At 38.9% G+C, this 18165-nt stretch overlaps 2 protein-coding genes across 2 annotated transcripts; both read left to right on the top strand.

The window, feature by feature from the left end:
• The first annotated feature begins 208 nt into the window (after window positions 1-208).
• LOC110368137 (GTPase IMAP family member 4-like) lies at window positions 209-12191 on the top strand. The gene is made up of 4 exons (XM_036143701.1): window positions 209-342; window positions 1545-1588; window positions 1733-1789; window positions 11557-12191. Exons 2-4 carry the CDS (start codon window positions 1564-1566, stop codon window positions 12189-12191), a joined length of 717 nt encoding a protein of 238 aa, XP_035999594.1. The 5' UTR covers window positions 209-342; window positions 1545-1563.
• A 4105-nt stretch (window positions 12192-16296) lies between these two features.
• Window positions 16297-18040, top strand: LOC118564765 (GTPase IMAP family member 4-like; the record flags this gene model as incomplete). The annotated part of the gene is made up of 1 exon (XM_036143686.1): window positions 16297-18040. A coding segment is annotated over one exon (1644 nt), but the record flags the coding sequence as incomplete, so codon positions are not given.
• Window positions 18041-18165: the final 125 nt, after the last annotated feature.

Here is an 18165-nt window from a genome sequence, read left to right as displayed (position 1 = left end):
TCTTAATTCATAAACAGTTCAGTGGAATCCCTCACTGAGGTTCACTTACTGACCATTGCAAACAAAATGAGTCCACAGCTCACAGTGAGAAAAAAACAGACACTGGCTCAAGAGGATCACTGACGTTCCTGTGGGGGAGGGGGATCCTCCTTCATCTGAGCCGCTCTTTAAACTTTCGTTTTCATTATGTATGTGGGGCTCTAAGAAATAGAGCTCTCCTGTTAGACAAATTAAATCCTTATAAACAGAAGTTTAATGTTTGGTAAATAGGCTTTGCTTAATTTATTAGAATACTCAGACAGATAATTGATATCGGTGGACAGAAATCATTATTAATCACAGGTAAGTTTCTCTCTCCAGACATTTTCAATGCTTGAAAAATTCAGCTTGATTTTTCAGCGTTTAATCCGAGGCGCTACGCTGTAGAAATGCTCGAAATAAAGGTTAAGCTCTAATTGGGAAATTATGTCACGATGACAGGATTTTTTTCAGACAGCAGAAGTCGCGGAAATATAGGAAGTAACTGAGGACTAAAGCCTAAAACTGCTGCTGTGACTCTCTGATGGGCTGATAGTATATTTCACGGTTGAAATAGCAGCCAATCTGCCCTTTAATTTTCAGGTGATTAAACAAAAAAAGGAGAAACGGTCGTGATTTTTCGTGGTTTGTCAATATTCTGTGAAGGTGTGGCCTGAGCCTCCAGCAGGGGCAGAGCTCATTACATGTTTACTGTGTTTGTTCATATGTAATGACATTAAACCTTCACATGTATGCTTTTAACAGTCTGACTTTTCCTCCAGAGTCAGTGAACTCCCAGTCTGTTCTTCCTTAGACTATTATGTTCAGGGATCTGTGGTGTGACAGCCACAGATATACTGTAAAAGCCTCGTTGCACGGTGTGGCTTTATGCTGCGAATGAGTCAGGGTGTCCGCCATGTTGGATGTGGCAAATCTGCTGATAGACTCATTTCTTTAAAAGAGAAGAAAAGAAGGCATGTTCTCTGAACTCTTTGAAGTGGGCGGGACTTGGTTCCTGGGTCTGTGTTTGTGATTGGTTGCGAGTCATTAATAAAATTACTAATGACTATAATATTTTTATTGACTCCTCTTTTCTATCATTGATCTATGTCTATCGATCGATACATATTGTTACATTTGTTAAAAACTCTCAATAGAGTGTTGTGTGCAAAAACCACTTTGAGTTAAAACATTATGACTCAACCTAAAACTACATACAGAACTGTTTTCCGCTGTTTCCACTGTCATCTTGTTTAAACCAAAACCGACTGCAGAGTCTGTAAAGCTTTACTGATGATTGTCATGCAAAACGTGTTGATACATTTTATGTTTAAAAACCAACACAGCCAAATCGTTTTTTTTCAAGAACGCACCCCACTCCCACACCCCCCCTCGCCGCCCCACCCCACCCCGCTCGGCTCAGCACATGATGCCCAGCATCACATCCCATGTTGGCTGCAGGATATTGGTATTTTGTTTTTGGTGACACAAGCTTTGCACCTAAAAAACTCTTCTTTTTTTTACAGATCATTAGAGCTGTACACTATGGCATCTGCAGGGGATGAATCTGGTAAGATATTATTGCAAACCAAAATCTATATTTTTACATATTATATTTATTTTACAGTTTTTGCTGTATTTTTAAAACCCTATTGCTTCAGCGGAATAGGAGTTGAGTGACGACTTACAGAACCTGTCTGTATTTTTATTGTAGAAGACGACATCAGAATCCAGCAGCGCAGGCACAGTATGGATCTTGATTGGCCAGATTGTGAGTTCAAAGATGACTGGTAGTATTGGGTACTGAAGGACGTGAAGTTGCATTAATACTGTCCAGACGACACATAAATGTATACTTCAAGTTTCTCATGAGTGGCTGAAATGTCCTGACACGTGCATAACAGAACATCTCACTTGCACTACTGGACCTGAGTTTACTAAGCAGAATTCTCAAGGACTCATAAGTAACCTCAAGTTTTTGCACACAATCCTTTTTAAATTTACAACCCAAATGGTAAATGGTAAATGGCTTGTACTTGTATAGCACTTTAACTAGTCTGACGACCTCCAAAGCGCTTATACAGTATACAGGTTCACAGTAAGCTGTAAATAATCAGAGCCTGTATTCACAAAGAATCCTAAGACTAAAGTAGCTCTTAATGACGTCATTTTAGGAAAAATCTTAGAACTTCCAGGATTTAAGAGTTTTCTTATTATTTTAACTTGTAAGATGAAAGTTATTCTCAAAGCATCTTAGGCCTTTAGATAGCTCCTAAAGGAGAAAAAAATGTTAGAAGTAATGAGGAGGACCTTTAGCGAGCCCAAGAGATTCTTAAGCAGAAGATGGTGGAAACAGAGAGAGCTGATTGGCTCATCCACCACCTAAACCGTGGAGGAAAGGAGCACAGAAACAATCATACAATTAATATGTATATAAAATAAATATTATCATCCTCATAAGGGAAAATAAATTAGTTTCAGCAGTCAGGTGGGATGAAGATGTAGGCCTAACATAATTTAATGAAGCTAAATAAGAAAAAATATTGAATAGTTATGACTAAAAAGTAGTACAAACAATATTGGACAAAGGATTTTTTATATTATTTACAGACTTTAAAATCTTCTCAGTAATAAACATTTTAAAAGAACTATAAAAAATAGAGGTTAGGAGCAATCACTCTGGATCTGAAATATGATTTTTAAGACATACAGCTTTCTGAAAAATAATCCACTTATGGCACCACTTGTTACTTTAACTCACTCCAGTTTCTTTGTTTTTTTTCTTCTTTTTTTATTATGAGGGGCTGTGTGCATCTCCCATAATATCAGATGGATATTTTGGGAGATGCACAGAAGCTTCGCGCCTGTGCATCTCTGTGGCTGCGTTTTATTTTATGGGTAGTAAAAAAGAATTTGACCACCGACCAGTTCGACATGAAACAGACTGGCCGGTTGGGAATCCTCCCAAACCTCCCTGCCACCTCGCCCCTTGGTGTGACTGACTGTAGCCACTAATTCCATTTGACAGTTGCACTGTAGAGTGGATTCCCCTGCAGTCCTGTTGCCCAGTCCATCTGAGAGGCCCAGAGGTGCGCTCCTCCTCTTCAGGTCTTTTCTTCGTCTCTTTTAGCCTCCAGCCTGTCAGGCTCTGTGCAGTCTGCAGGGCTGCAGCATCTTCTCACCAGTGACGTGCGGTAGGATTGATAGCTGGTGAGGCGCTTACCTCATCAGAGTCAGATTTACAAATATATACACTCTACAGAGTAGACTCATTGCAAAGTGCTGAAGGCGACTGATTGGGCCAGGTCAATTTAACAAGAGACATGGAAAAATTATTGAATCTTTGATGAAAAAAAATAAAACTAAATTATTTTTCATTTGATTGGTAACAGTTTATTAGTTATGATCGATTTCTGCATTTGTAACACATTCTAAAAATATAACACACATTACACACATTGCATTACAGAAACAAAACATAAATAATTATCGCTGTCTTACCTCTACTTATAATTGAAGTCCATGCGGCGCTCTTTCTGCACAAAATATCGGCCACTTTCTGGTAAAAGTTCTCTTTATCTTCTTCAGTTTTAAAAGTCTCTCAGTCTCAATGGAGATCACTGCCAGGGAGGAAAGCCTTCCTTGATCAGTCCTGTTCCGGTGTTGGAAAATCTGTTCCCCCTGTGTCGGGAGTGCGCTTTGCAGCCATTTTCACAGCGCTTCTAATTGATTTCTCGGTAAAACAACTCCCATAATCATGTCAAGGTTGTAACATTCGGTTTAATCGGCAGCTGTTGACAAAATTGTAAAATAAAAATAAATAAACGAGGTCTTTCAGACATCTGAAATATCCATTATCTCCTGTCCTCCCCCGAAAACTTTGGGAAATAAAGAGTAAATGTGCCCAAATGCTCAAAAATTGTTATGTGTGATAGCATCTAGTATACTAGAACTTTCCTTAATCCAGTAAACTGTCATATTTTACATTACGACGGAGTTTACTGGGAAGTCTACACTCTCGTCTTTTCAGGAAGTCTTAGGCTGTTTTTCAATTCACGAGAACGCACTCGCGTTCTCGTGAATTGTGGCTCTGAATTGTTGCTCTAACCACTAGGCTCTAACCACTAGGCCACCACTCCCCTCCACTTTTAAATGGAATAACATGTAAAATATTTTAGCACCTAATTTCCTAGTAGATGATAGCGATAGTACATCCACTGACTGTAGAATTACCTATGAAACGTTTTCACACAGCCAGAAAACAGCTTGTTGTTGAAACCAAATCCTATGGGATTCTGTGAGAGTAGGGAGTAGCAAGATGGCGGCCAGTGACTTCAGTTTTTCGGCAAAATCAGCACTCCAGTGCAGTGTTGTATAAAGTACTGAAATCTCGGAGTCAAGTAAAAGTATAAGTACCTCTCCAAAATATGACTTTGGTAAAAGTCCAAGTAACTGACTGAAATGTTACTTGAGTAAAAGTCTTAAAGTATTTGAAATGTCTTGTACTTAAGTATGAAAATTACTGTAAAAATAGATGTACTCAAGTAATGTAATGAAAAGTATAAGTAAAAAGTAAAACAAAGCACATGCAGTTTAAATGACATTTTTTTGATTTAGGTAAACTTTGAAAGTCAAATTCACTTAAAATAATATAAACAACCAAGTGCAGGAGAAATTTAGACCAAGTTTAGACAGAAACCTTTTTGTAAGCCTTCAGTTTTCCTTCTTCAAGCAATGTCAGTGCTATGCAACCAACACACAACCAAGTGCAGGCAAGGGTGGTGTATACTAAGAAAATGGTGAAGTGATAAACCAGGCTTAGTTAACCTACAGGAAGTGGTAAACCTGCTAATAGATACACCTGCAGGCAGGCCAGCTGACAGCTTTGCCAGGGCCCGGGACAACACAGTCTTTTTGGGCCCCCTCTACACCTGCCGCCACCACACCACACACAAATCTCTGTATTTTATACTGGATATTTTCAACCCAGCTATTGAATTTAGTGCACTAGATGATCTTTTCTTCATAAGAGAACAGAAAGCGCTGCAGCCAAAATATGGCCTTTTGTGACCTGGTGTATTTCAGCCAGCCCATAACAATTTTCTCTTCCATTGCAGGAGGAAGAATATGTTAGATACTTTGGGAATTCTCTGCCCTCTGAATCTGCTAGCTCCGGCCCTGGTTTATACTAATTTATTAATGGACAGTGTGGAAATCTATGAACAAATAAACCAATGTAAATTGTGTTCCTTTGTTTTATTTGTCTTTATCCTAGTTCTAGAAGTAGAAATAGTCAAATGAATAACACTATTATTTTGTGGAACCCTAATCTTACTATTATAACTACGCAAAGGTCTAAACAAGAGTAGCAACTGCCTCAAATGGCCGAAAATAAATGAAAGCAACAATAACAACGAAATAATGGTAAAAGTGACACTCTCACCTTTTTCAGACGGCTGTGGCTAAGAATCTGAATTTTTATGACCTACAGTCTTTGCTTTTCCATCTTTCCAGCAGTCTTCAGAACTCCTGCCTGGCACAGAATATTTAGTTTTATAGACAAGATTAGGCTTTTGCTGATAAAAGAATTAAATGCCATTTTGAGATGCTAACATTGGTTACTTACATTTCTCAAGTTCAACAATTCAAAACTCTCTCTGCTGCTTCTGTTCAGAACTGCACTCAGCAGCTTTCACCTATTTTAGTGCAGATAATATTTAGTTTCTTAACTGGGACTAGTTTCGTAGTCTAGTATTAATTGTGGTAACGACTGTATCCCAGTTAAAATCAAAAATGAAATCTCGTGCTCCAAGCACGTACGCACATGCACGCACACACGTAATAGAAAACAGCCAATCAAAAAGAGGGAAGGCGGGATTTAAGACAGCACAACCAATGAGAGCGGAGTTAAAGGGGGGTCTCTACCTTGTCAATCAAAGGCCAGGCGCGTTAGTGATTGGCTGCGTGGAGCGGCAGGCCCCGCCCCCGCTGGCTCACAGCAACTTTGAAATGACACGGCGAGCGCTTCAAACGGAGGCGCTCCGGGCGAACCTGTGCATGTACGCACGTCTGGCTGACCCAAACCGACACTTTTTTTGTAACGAGTAACTAAACAAACATTGAAAATGTATCGGAGTAAAAGTATGCAATTAAGTACCGAAATATAGTGAAGTAAAAGTAATCAAAAAATGAACTGCCAGCCACACCTACAACCAGCTCTTTGCCGGTTATGATCACCCAGCAGCACAGAAACATGTTACTTGCACACAGTTTGATGACCAAAGCACAATTCGTAATCCACATACATTAAATTATGGAAAATCAGTTCATAACTGTTTGAACAATTGAATTTATGATCTAGAGACAGGAAGATGCATCACAGAATGGAAGCCAGTGCAGTTAACATGGGATTGTGCAATCCCAGGGGAGGCCAAGCTTAATTTATTTTTTATAACTGCTCTTGCTGCCCCCTATGAATCATTGCAAAACGTGCTGCCCTGGTTGGCTGCCTGTTTCTCACATGCTAAAAAACGCTAGTGTGCCATTGTGGATGAGCTGTACTACCTGTGCCACCTGTGTAGTTTGTAGACTCCGTCTCATGATAGCACTAGAGTGAAAGCACCCCCAGCTTTCAAAAGTGCCCAAAACATCAGCCAAAAAACAGGAACTGAGAAGTGGTCTGTGGTCACTACTTGTCAACTGCCTCTAGTCTCTACTTGTTGCCTAATCCATTTGCACAGCAGCATTTGAAATTGATGGCCAATCAGTGTTGCTCCTCAGGGGCGGATCCAGGATTTTTCAATGGGGGGTGCGCACCTAAGGGTCACGTCAAGACAATGTGAGGCTAAACGACCAAAGAATGCCATCTTTATTCTTTCACACTACCCTAATAATTCATCTAAGGGTTTTTGAATTGATAATCATTGTAATGGATGAACATAAGTGGAATTAGCATGATTAAATTATTGTAATTGAAAAAGGATTTTTAAGCCGAAATTTCTTGGTTTTTACAGCATGCACAAGGTTAAAAAGTAGTTTGAAGAAAAAATTATCCTTAAAAAAATATCCTTATCAACAGCTAATCAAACAAAGATTTTCTTTATTTCACCATGAACATGTATGGTGAAGTTAAGCCATAAGCCTATAATAGAACAGGAAGACAAAGAATATTGTTCTCTTCTACAACACCTTCAACTTTATGATGACGATGATAATGGGTTTACAAATGTCAACCTTCCGGGATGCTTCTGGGCAAATATGTCGATGATTTTGTTGATGTCTAAATGAATGTCCTTGTGGACATACATTTAGACATCAACAATGTCCTTGTGGACATATATAAGAAGCAAAGCCACAAACCTTTCTTGTCCCATAGTCGACCTCAGCAAAGTTTTCACTGCTTTAAGGCCCGAGTTACGTTCCACAGAAGCACTCACAACAGGTATAACTCACAGAAGGTGAAGAATCATAGAAATGTTTGGGTAGCACTTCATATTTGTTATCCTTAGAATTTCAGGGAGAGAGCTGGGTTTTTCCACTGATGATGATCACTTTAGTCGCGTTGTAATAACACAAGATCTGAGCTGTGAGCAATTCAAGTTCATGCTTGGACAGACCCGGCTGCAGAAACAAATCACAGGGGGGGGGGGGGGGGGGGGGGGGGCATTACATTTGTCAGGGGGGCATACTTAAAAAAAAAAAAGTTATTATTTTTTTTTTAAATTCTAACAAAAATAAATAGTGTATTCAGTGTTACCAAATTAGGCAGGTTTCCACCCAATTAGGCTTCTTTTGAACACAGGTTGTAAAAATTTGGGAAGCTTTTCACATTTGTTTGGCTTTTAGAAAGAATTACTAACAAAATGTATATCAAAATAGTTGTCTATGTCTGGAAGAAAACTAAAACCCTTTTAATAAAATGCCATCTCATTGAACTCATTTTACTGGTGAATTTATTTTTTAAATGAGTTGAATCTGACATCATCAATGAATAATAGTTATAATGAATATTGATTGTTATAATAAAACAAGAAAAGAATAATGGTTAATCAAGTGTCACTATGAAATTATATTGGTCAATGTAAATTCCCCAAAAGGGGTTGAGTTGTACTGATCAACTTAAAAATATTTCATGGCTGTGTGAAAGAGAAATGTTTAATTGAGCTATATTCTGTAAGAGAAATTACATTTATATTAAGGTAGATGTATTACTCATGTTGGGAAGCTATTAATAAGTTTTTTTTCCAGTTGATATATCATGATTGTTAGTGATCTTGTGTGTTATTTGGTTGACTGATTGTACATTTTGTGTACATTATGGCATGTTCTCATGTGTTGAGATTTGGGCTTGTTTTTTTTTTCTTTTTAGTTGGGCAGGTTTTATGCTGGGTTTGGGATGGAAACTAACAGTGAGATACATCAACCTGTAAAGCTGTGTCTTGACTCAAAAGTCAAGCATTAGCATACATAAACATGAGCAATGGTGTCAGGCTTAACACTGACTGAAGTAAAAGTTCATACTAGAAGAAGTTCTGTAATTACAGCAGCTAGGCGAACAAGGATCAGAACAAAGCAGAGTTCCCATCTACCTGAAGTAACCCACGTTTCTTCAATTTAGCAGTTTTACTCCTGAGTTCTGCTCCTTGTGCTGCTAGCTGTCTAGCTAACCCTCCTAGCGTCAATGTTTACTCCAGTGTTGACCTCAATGCTGACGTTTCAAACAGAAATTAATAGCGCTCCTTCCAGCTCGCTCTCGCTTCCTTCTTTGTCACTTCTTGTAATTATTTGGTAATCAGACCGAATATCCATCCCGCTCTACTGACACCGACGGTGACCACAGCTGAGCTGCGCCAGCTTCTCTGAAAGCTATTTTGTATGACCAAGCGACCCGCCCCTGTCCAGCTGTAATTGGCTAGCATCTTTTTTTTTTGTGTGTGTGTGTGTGTGTGTGTGTGGGTGAACTTCTTTAAACAAATAAAAAACAAATGCGAAACATGAAAAATGATAAATGCAAGAGTACCGAAGATGTGGTTTTAGTGAGCTCACCCTAATGACAACAAACAGGAAAATAAACCAAACCATCATCACATTATTCAGTTTCCTCTGGATAGTCAGACATATATGATGTTTTTTGATGTTTTTCTCAAACAAAACAAAACACAAAGTAAGTCTTATTCTGTCCGGTTCAAACACCTAAAACATTCATTAAACAACACAAAGAAGAGACAACAGGGAAGAGACAACCAGCAGAGAAATGAATTCCTTTACATCTCTTTCCTGTTCTGAAATCCACTCTGCTGCTGCTGTACTTTTATTATCTCAAAAAGGGAGGACCTTAGTTTCATTGCAGAGCTGAAGGAAGGGGGAAACATACCTTAGTGTGACCAGATCGTGAACTAGCAGTTTCAGCTATACAGAACAACCTTGACAATTGTCCAATCAGTGACCAGGAAAGGGAGGATACCCAGATGGCTATGTTCAATTCATTACAGATAAGATAGTGCTCACAAATTTATGGTGAGGCTGTTTCTTGCACCAGACCTTACTCTGTAACATAAGAGGGAGATATTAGTCCTCTGAAAAACACTCTGATGTCTGAATGAACTCAAACATAAAAAAACCTTTTCATTAGCATTGAGTAAATACATGATAAAACATATAGAATAGAAAAAACAATTCCATCATATCCCCCTGCTTCTCACGTCACTTCGACCATCAGAGAACTGAAACTTAAAACCTAAATAGAATATTTTGCATTCCTGTGTCTATTTAAATAGAATTAATTTCAGATTTTCTCTTAAGAGTAAGACATCCCAACCTATAAATTGAAAACTTATCCAGCAATTGTAATCCTATCAATATACTAGAATTAATAAAAGAAAGTACCTTTATCTGTCATGTGTTATTTCATTATCGCTGTGCAACTACAAAGAGACTTTTAATCTTCATACCTGAAGAGGGGTTCTTATTTCCCAAACCTAAGAGATTTCCTTCTAAATGTTTGATTCACCATGTAATTATTATTTCAGCTAACACGTCATATGACCACAGGGGCCATAAACCAGATTGACAAAGATGTTCTTTACAGATGGATGTAACCCGTTAGGAATACTCCAATCCAACCAAGCCAGAATACCACTGAAATAAAGAGCAAATTATTATGCAATACACAACCAATATCCCGACATTTCTTGTAATCAAAATCTTAGGAATATTGAACTTATAAAACCACTTCAGTGATTACAAATGTCCTTTTTTTCCCCAACATGTTCAATTGTTCATGATGCCTTCTCCCAAAACATCTTCTTCTTTTCCTTAAAAAAACTCAAACCTTAAAACCTTTTCAATAGTAATGAGTAAATACATGATAAAACATATAGTAAAAATAATTCCATCATATTCTAAGAGCACTTTAGAGTGAATCCTAGTTCCGTATTACACTGCCCATTGTTGCATTTTATTCATTATACTTGATTTAGTTTTTAAACCCACTTAAAATCTATTGTTTGTTATTTTTTCTCCTTGATAGGTAAAACAGAGTTATTTTGTGTGGAAGTATAATTGTTGATACAAAATTAGTTTCATGAGGCGCCTACATCCATTTTAATGTACAGCCAGCGTTTTGCGCCAAGGCAATGGGTTTCTTATGAGGCAATTTTTTTTTTTAAATCAACAAATATACTACAAGCTGTAAACTTTGGAGAGGTCACCGGGGGCAGGGATGCAGGTAGAAGTCCAGGTACGCACGGCACACTAGAAAAAAGTTCCAGTATGCTGAGGTGTAAAATTTAGAAGTGGTGGTCTGTAACACATCCTGACTTCTGACATTATTTCTCATCCCAATTCAGATAGTGCTTGTTCAAAAGAAACTTGCTGAGAAGTGCTCAAGACAACTGCCATGTTCCCCTTTTACGTCATTTCCTGTCAACACTGGACTTCCAAAATTGAGCAAAACATTTACTTATTTTGTGATGTTATTATTTTTCTTATTCTTTGATCGATATAATGTAAATTACTGGCCAGTGTCTATCAATATTAATGTTTTCCTTTTATGTATTTGTGGGTAAGGCGTGTCACAGGTGCTTTAAATTAAGTGTTATCTTGTCTACTTTTTTTCCTAACAGAAAATTAACACTTAATTGGCATGTTTATCTGAACAGGGTTTGGATTATCCCCTACATTTAGTTTATGGACTAATTAAGGAAGTAATCAGTCACACCATTTGATTTTAACAATAAAGAACCATGTACCTTCAGGAATTGTTGCTGGGGTCTTGGAAATGGTAGCAGCATTGAGCATTTTTCCTAAATCTTGTATCCATAGCAAAAAGTTAGTTTAGAGCCCTGTTTTATATTTAACTTTTTTTTATCCATGTTTGGTTTTATTAATTTATTGCCCTAATCTGATCACTTACTAAAACTGCAGCAATAGAAACACTCAAGCTTAGAGAGTCAAATTACTTGTTTGTGCTCACAAACATGGCTAATGTAAATCATTCTTTTTGGTATCTATTCATTCATTCTTTCTATGTTTTGACAGTCTCAGAGCTCCGGGTTGTTCTGCTGGGGAACAGCTGGTCAGAGAGGAGATCAGTTGGGAACTTCATACTGAAAAAGGAAGGAATCACCACTGAAAAAGCACCTGAACAGTGCGAGAAACACTTAACGCGGTTCAATAAGAGAACAGTAACCATCATCAACACCCCAGACCTCCTGCAAACCAACCTGTCTGAAAACAAACTCAGTGAATATGTGGAAACCTGCATCACACTCTCTGATCCAGGACCTCATGTGTTCCTGCTGGTTCTTCAGCCTGAGAACTTCACTGAGGAACAAAAAGAGAGGCTCTGTGTCTTCCTGACACGTCTCAGTGATCAATCGTTTGATCATTCCATGGTTCTGGTTTCCACACCCAGAGAGAGGAGTGAAGCTGATGGTTCATCTGACCTACTCTTAAAAGAGATGATCGTTAAATGTCAGTACAGACACTTAAGTCTGAAGAACCTGGAACGTCGTGAGCTGCTGACACGTTTAAGTCAGATTGTAAAAGAGAACAACGGATATGTGAGCTGTGATGTTTTCAAGGACGCATCTCAAAGACTAACTGAGGAATACGTTAAACCAGAGGAAATCAGTTTTAATATTGATCCCACAACAGAAAATGGTAAGTTATGAAGATTAGTAGTTTGAGAATTTACCAAGAAGTTAAATTTTTACAAAATGTTTTAAATTCTGTCCCCAAAAACCAAACAATAGACCAAAGCAAGGAATTTACTCTGTTAGAATGTGTTATTTGGAAGAAATAACACATTCGGAGGATGGGTTTTTCTAGTGGAGCTGCCTATTGGGAAGAAAAAAAGAAGAAGAAGAATGTGTTATTTGCCTTTTTTGTCTTTTGCACAACCTAACTTACAGCAAAGTATAAAACAAAATGGTTATTTTATCTCCTATAAACTTTTTCTTTAGCTTTAAGCTTTTTATTACCACATAGGTTTATTTGCTAATTTTACCTTTTTCTATTCTGATAAACTAATTTAAGGATCCAGAAAGAATTACTCTGACAGAATTGAGTTCAAACGCAGAGCAGTGGTATTCAGTTAAATGTTCCATTGCTATTTAAAAGCCTGGGACTTTTTAAATCATGGGTAGCTTTTCTATACACATTCACCCGACTAATTTCACTTCAGTCGGGCGCTTTACTTTGCCGGGGCTTTGGTCCCTCAACCAACCCAGTGCTTCTCTTGTTGCAGTAAGAAAAACTGTCAAGGGTAAGATAGAGAGTTTAGCTATCAGTTTTGTAGCTTTTTTCTATCACCAAAACTTGTTTTCAGATTATTTCATTTGAGAAATTCCACCTCCAAATTTCATCTGTGCAGTCAGTTCATCAAGAATATGAGCCAATTTTAATTCTGCTCAGACGTACCGGTTAAGGCTAACACTCAGGCGCCGAAGTGCTGACAGCCATTTACCTATAAGCCGTCCCCGCAGCCACGAAACGCCAAGCACCTGCATTCAGCACCTCCCCGCTCATCAGTAGTCACCTGCAGGAGAGGGAGAGAAACAGGCTGAGCTGTGCCAACCATACGTCATCGTAGCACCCTGACAGATGTATTCAGGCTGTTTACGCTCCTGCATTTGTGATCTGAACTCTACTCCACCAGAGCGTGCAACAAATTTTTATTGAGAAAAAAGAGGATCAGTCTGTACACCCATGTCAAGTTCAGAACCAAAGTCGTCTCCAACTACGACTTATCTTGACAAAATGTCCCAATTCAGCCAAATACACTCCGGCAGCTTAGAGCAGATCATTCAGCAGCTAAGTTCCTCCTGCTGTCTTGATGTTCTACCCACAGTTTCCTTTAAGAAAGTTTTGCCTGTCATAGCGTCTGATTTGACTCAGATAATAAACACGTCCCTTCTGCCAGGTGTTTTCCCCCAGTCCCTAAAAACAGCAATTATGAAAGCACTGTTGAAAAAAAAAAACAATTTAGACAAACTGCTACTCCAGAACAACAGGCCCATCTCAAACATCCTTTTATCAGTATTATTGAAAAAGGTGAGTTTCAACAATTAAACACCTTCTTATCAATGACCGGCCGCTTTGATGTTTTCCAGTCAGGTTTCCTCACCACAGTACAGAGACCGCCCTTATCAAGGTGTTCAATGACATCCATATAAATGCAGACTTTGGCAAACTATAGCCAAATACAAGCATCCACAAGCGTCAGAGGTTACGTTACTCCGACTTCTCAGTTCAGAATTCCAAGATAAGCCTAACTCAACTGTTACCCTATTTGACCAATAGAGGGCGACTGTAGCACAATGGGTAGAGAAGCGTAATGGGTTCAATTCAACCTTCCCTCCGTCAAATCGATGGCACTTAACCCCAACCGATCTGCGTATCAGTGTATGAATCTGTGTGATTGGGTGAATGTGGCTCTAAAGCACTTTGAGTGTAGCCTCGTGAGACCATCCTGATCTCGCGAGCTTTCAAGGTTTCACTCGCAGATCAGTCTGGCTACTTTCCGTTAAAGAAAATTTGGAGCCGTTCACCAAACGAACGTCCAATCAGCGTTGGCTTTGAGGCGGGTTGAGGTGTGACGCAACGGGAAGCGCGACAGTTCAGTCTAAAGAACATGGCGGCTTCAGCCGATGAAACTAGCGTTAGCGTGGCTATTGAGCAAGTTTTATCGGAATTACAGAGTATTTCTCTGCTGAGCTAACGAGCCTTTACCTGCAGCAGCAAGAGTAGCTTGGCTTGTGGTTGTGTTTTCGTCGTCGCTCGTAACAGAGCGACGACGAATCTGATTGGTTTATTTGGCCCGTCTATCACCAACATAGGCCAATCAGCTGACCAGTATTTTCGCCCCTTCCCAAAATTACTTCAACGGAAGGTTTCCAGATGGATATGCGGAGCAAATCTATCTGGCGGAGTCAGGTAACTTTGAGTGGCCAGTATGACTGGAAAAGTTCATACTGGCCACTTACCATAACTGCAATAACCACATGTCAACCCATAGAGGTCAGCACTAAGATGGTTTTTAGCCAAATATTGCAAAATTAAACAAGTTTACACAAAAAATGTCAATTTGCACAGTAACATAAAGATAGCTTCCATACAACCATATTCATTCAATTTATCTGCAAAAGAAGTGGATTTGGGGTTTAGTTAATCTTAAACAACCCCACTACTATTGGACTGAGCAGATCAATGTTAAATATTTTTACCTGAGTTGGTATTTTACTCCGATTAAAATGTTGTTAATATTTTAGGAGTTTATTTAAAAGACATTAAAAATTAAAAATAAAGAGGATACATTAAGTACTCTATGATGACCTATTCACTTTTTGGTTCTATATTAAAAGGCGTTTAGAGACTAGAAAATTTGAGGAGAACACAGAGTTAAATATTTAAAATTTATAGTATCATTGTTAGAGTTTATATATTCATTATTTATTTATTTTTTAGCAGATGGACTCCGGATAGTGATCTTTGGAAAAAGTGAGGACAAGAAGAACTACCTCTGCAACATCATCATGCAGAAAAAGCAAACTAAGTTTTACAAATTTAACCATTTAAAGAAAAGTGAGTTGGCTTGTGGAGAATGGAGAGGAAAACCAGTGAAGGTTGTAAAATTGCCTGACATCTTCAGTCTGTCAGTGGAAGCTTTATTAGAAGAAATTAACAGTTGTTTGAAGCTTTGCCGTCCTGGACCACATGTTCTGCTGCTGTTAGTAAAGCCTTCAGATTTCAATGAGAAGAACAGAAAAACACTGAAGTTTGTCTTGACTTTGTTTCATCAAGATCCCTTCAAGCATGCCATGGTCGTCATAACACATGATGATGAAATGAGACCTTCTGCTAATGAACTTTTAAGCGATTGCAATGGAAGACACTACAATATGTGTAGAGAAGATTTCACACAGTTGCTGGAGGAGATTGAGAACATTGTGCATGAAAACAAAGGAGCATATCTTTCCTCCAAAGAAGAGACCAGCAGACCCCAACAGGAACAGATCAAACCTCCACTAAACCTGGTTCTGTGTGGGAGGAGAGGAGCAGGGAAGACCTCAGCAGCCAAGGCCATCCTAGGTCAGACTGAGCTAAGATCCAACTCATCGGTTAGCGTTAAAAACCAGGGAGAGGTCAGCGGACGTTGGGTTTCTGTGGTGGAGCTGCCTGCCTTGAATGGAAGAACTCAGCAGGAAGTGATGGAGGAATCATTCAGATGCGTCTCCCTCTGTGATCCTGAGGGGGTCCACGCCTTCATCTTGGTCCTACCTGTGGATCCCCTCACTGATGAAGACAAAGGAGAGTTACAGACCATCCAGGACATGTTCAACTCTGTGGTCAATGAGTTGACTATGATTCTGTTCACTGTGGAGTCAGATCCTAAAGCTCCAGATGTGGTTAACTTTATAAGCAGAGACAGAGACATCCAGAGGCTTATTCAGAGATGTGGAGCAAGATATGTTGTTGTCAACATCAAGGACAAGCAGCAGATTCCAGAACTGCTAAGCGGGGTGGAAAAAACAATCATTCTCAAGAATTCACCACGTTTTTACACTTCAGAGACATTTACAAGGGCCCAAATGGAGAAGAACATAAAACAAGATGAACACATCACCAGACTAGAGGCTGAAATGAAGAAACTCAAAAAGACACAGTCTGATCTTTGTAAGCATTTTATAAATAATTTTATACCATATTTCAGACGAGACTTCTGGTGCAATGCTGTGGTAATTTTCAGCCTTTTAACTTTCTGAATTTTCTTTTATTACAGGTACTGAATCAGATCAGAGCTCCACGAATCTGAGGATTGTTCTGATTGGAAAGACCGGTTGTGGAAAGAGCTCTTCTGGAAACACAATTCTGGGACGTAAAGCCTTTAAAGCCGAGTCCAACCCCAAATCAGTCACAAAACGTTGTCAGAAAGAAGAGTGTGTGGTGGACGGTCGTCCTGTTGCTGTCGTCGACACTCCTGGTTTATTTGATGACAGTTTGAGCCATGAACAAGTTAATGATGAGACTTTGAAATGTATGAGTCTCCTGGCTCCAGGTCCACATGTCTTCCTGCTGGTGTTACAGATCGGAAGATTCACTCAAGTGGAGAAAGAGACTTTGAGATTAATAAAGGAAGGCTTTGGGAAAGGTTCAGAAAAGTTCACCATCATTCTTTTTACATATGGGGATACATTGAAACATAATGAGCAGACAATCGAGGAATACATAAGAAAAGATCAAAATCTGTTAGAGAAGCTCATTTCTGACTGTGGAGGAAGATACCATGTGTTTAAAAACTATGACAAACAGAACCAAACACAGGTCAGTGACCTGATTAGAAAGATCGACAGGATGGTGAAGGAAAATAACGGCTGCTTCTACACCAATGAGATGCTGCAGGAGGCTGAAGCTGCCATCCAGAAAAAAACAGAGAAGATTCTCAAGGAGAAGGAAGAAGAGATGAAGAGAGAGAGGGAGGAACTTAAGAGAAAGTATGAGGAAGATATGCAAGAAATGAAAAGAAAAATGGAAGAAGAAAAAGAAAAACTAAAAGAGGAAGCAGAATGGAAACTGAAGGAAATGAAAGAGAATATTGATAAAGAGCATAAACAGAGAGAGAGGGAGCGGGAAGAGAGAGAAAAGGAAAAGAGGAAAAGAGAAACCGATGACAAAACTCATCGACAGAATTTGATGCAGCAGCTTGAAGATCTGGACAAACAAATTCAGTCAGAGAAAGAGGAAAAGAAGAGTGTCAACAGAGAGCTGGAAAGGATCAGAGAAGAGAAGGAGAAAGATAAAGAGGCTTGGGAAAAAGAACGCAAAGAATGGTGGGAGAAACAAAAAGAGGAGGAAGAAAAGAGAAAAGACAAAGAGTTAAGAAAACTGAGAGAACTTGAGGAGCAGTACAAGAAGGAACATGAAAGATATGAAGAGGAAAGAAAGAAAGAAGAACAAATCAGAAGAGAACAAGAAGAAAAAGAACGAAAGATTTTAGAGGAAAAGCTGAAACGACTTCAAAAGGAATACAAAGACAGAGCGAGAGAGGAAGCTGTCAAGTCAAACGAATTCCAGGAGAAGTATAAGAAGGAGTTTGAAGCACAAAAGGAGGCGCTTAAGGAGCAAATGAAGGACAAGGATGAGAAGTATGACCTGTTGAAGGCACTGGCCGCACACAAGGAATCAGAAAAGAGGAAACAACATCAGCTTCAAATTAGTAATTTAGTGAACTGTGTCTCCCAGAAGAGAGAAAATATAACAGCAGTTAAAGATTTACTGACAAGACATGAGGAAGAATTAAAGCAGACCAAAACAGAGACGGAAAAAGGAAAAATGCTTAAAAATCATGAAACTGAAATAAGTGAACTGGTGGAGAAACTTCTTAAGGAAGCTGAGACAAAATCCTCTTGTCCAATTTTATGAGGAGAATTGTTTGTCATGCCTCTGCAAGCTAAAAATTAGTTTTCTACATTTTTGAAAACACCTACATATCTGTGTTATGAACATTAGACAAGTGTTCTTCTTATGCATGTCTGATTCATGTTGGGAGCTAGAACTGTATGTATCTGTTCTTTTGCATTCTTGAAATGTTCTATAAATGAAACATGTGAAGCAACTATTACAGTCCCCCACCAGCAACAGCGACAA

The sequence above is a fragment of the Fundulus heteroclitus genome, chromosome 12 (genome assembly GCF_011125445.2).
Source record: "Fundulus heteroclitus isolate FHET01 chromosome 12, MU-UCD_Fhet_4.1, whole genome shotgun sequence".
In the NCBI taxonomy this organism is placed as follows: domain Eukaryota; kingdom Metazoa; phylum Chordata; class Actinopteri; order Cyprinodontiformes; family Fundulidae; genus Fundulus; species Fundulus heteroclitus.
This window is presented reverse-complemented; position numbering and strand designations above follow the sequence as displayed.

What these genes read in the sequence shown, in the direction of transcription:
- LOC110368137 (XM_036143701.1), top strand. Translation starts at nt 1,564, where the DNA reads ATGGCATCTGCAGGGGATGAATCTG. An exon ending in ATCTGCAGGGGATGAATCTG is followed by an intron (nt 1,589 to 1,732) that starts GTAAGATATTAT and finishes TTTTTATTGTAG; the next exon opens with AAGACGACATCAGAATCCAG. An exon ending in GGATCTTGATTGGCCAGATT is followed by an intron (nt 1,790 to 11,556) that starts GTGAGTTCAAAG and finishes ATGTTTTGACAG; the next exon opens with TCTCAGAGCTCCGGGTTGTT.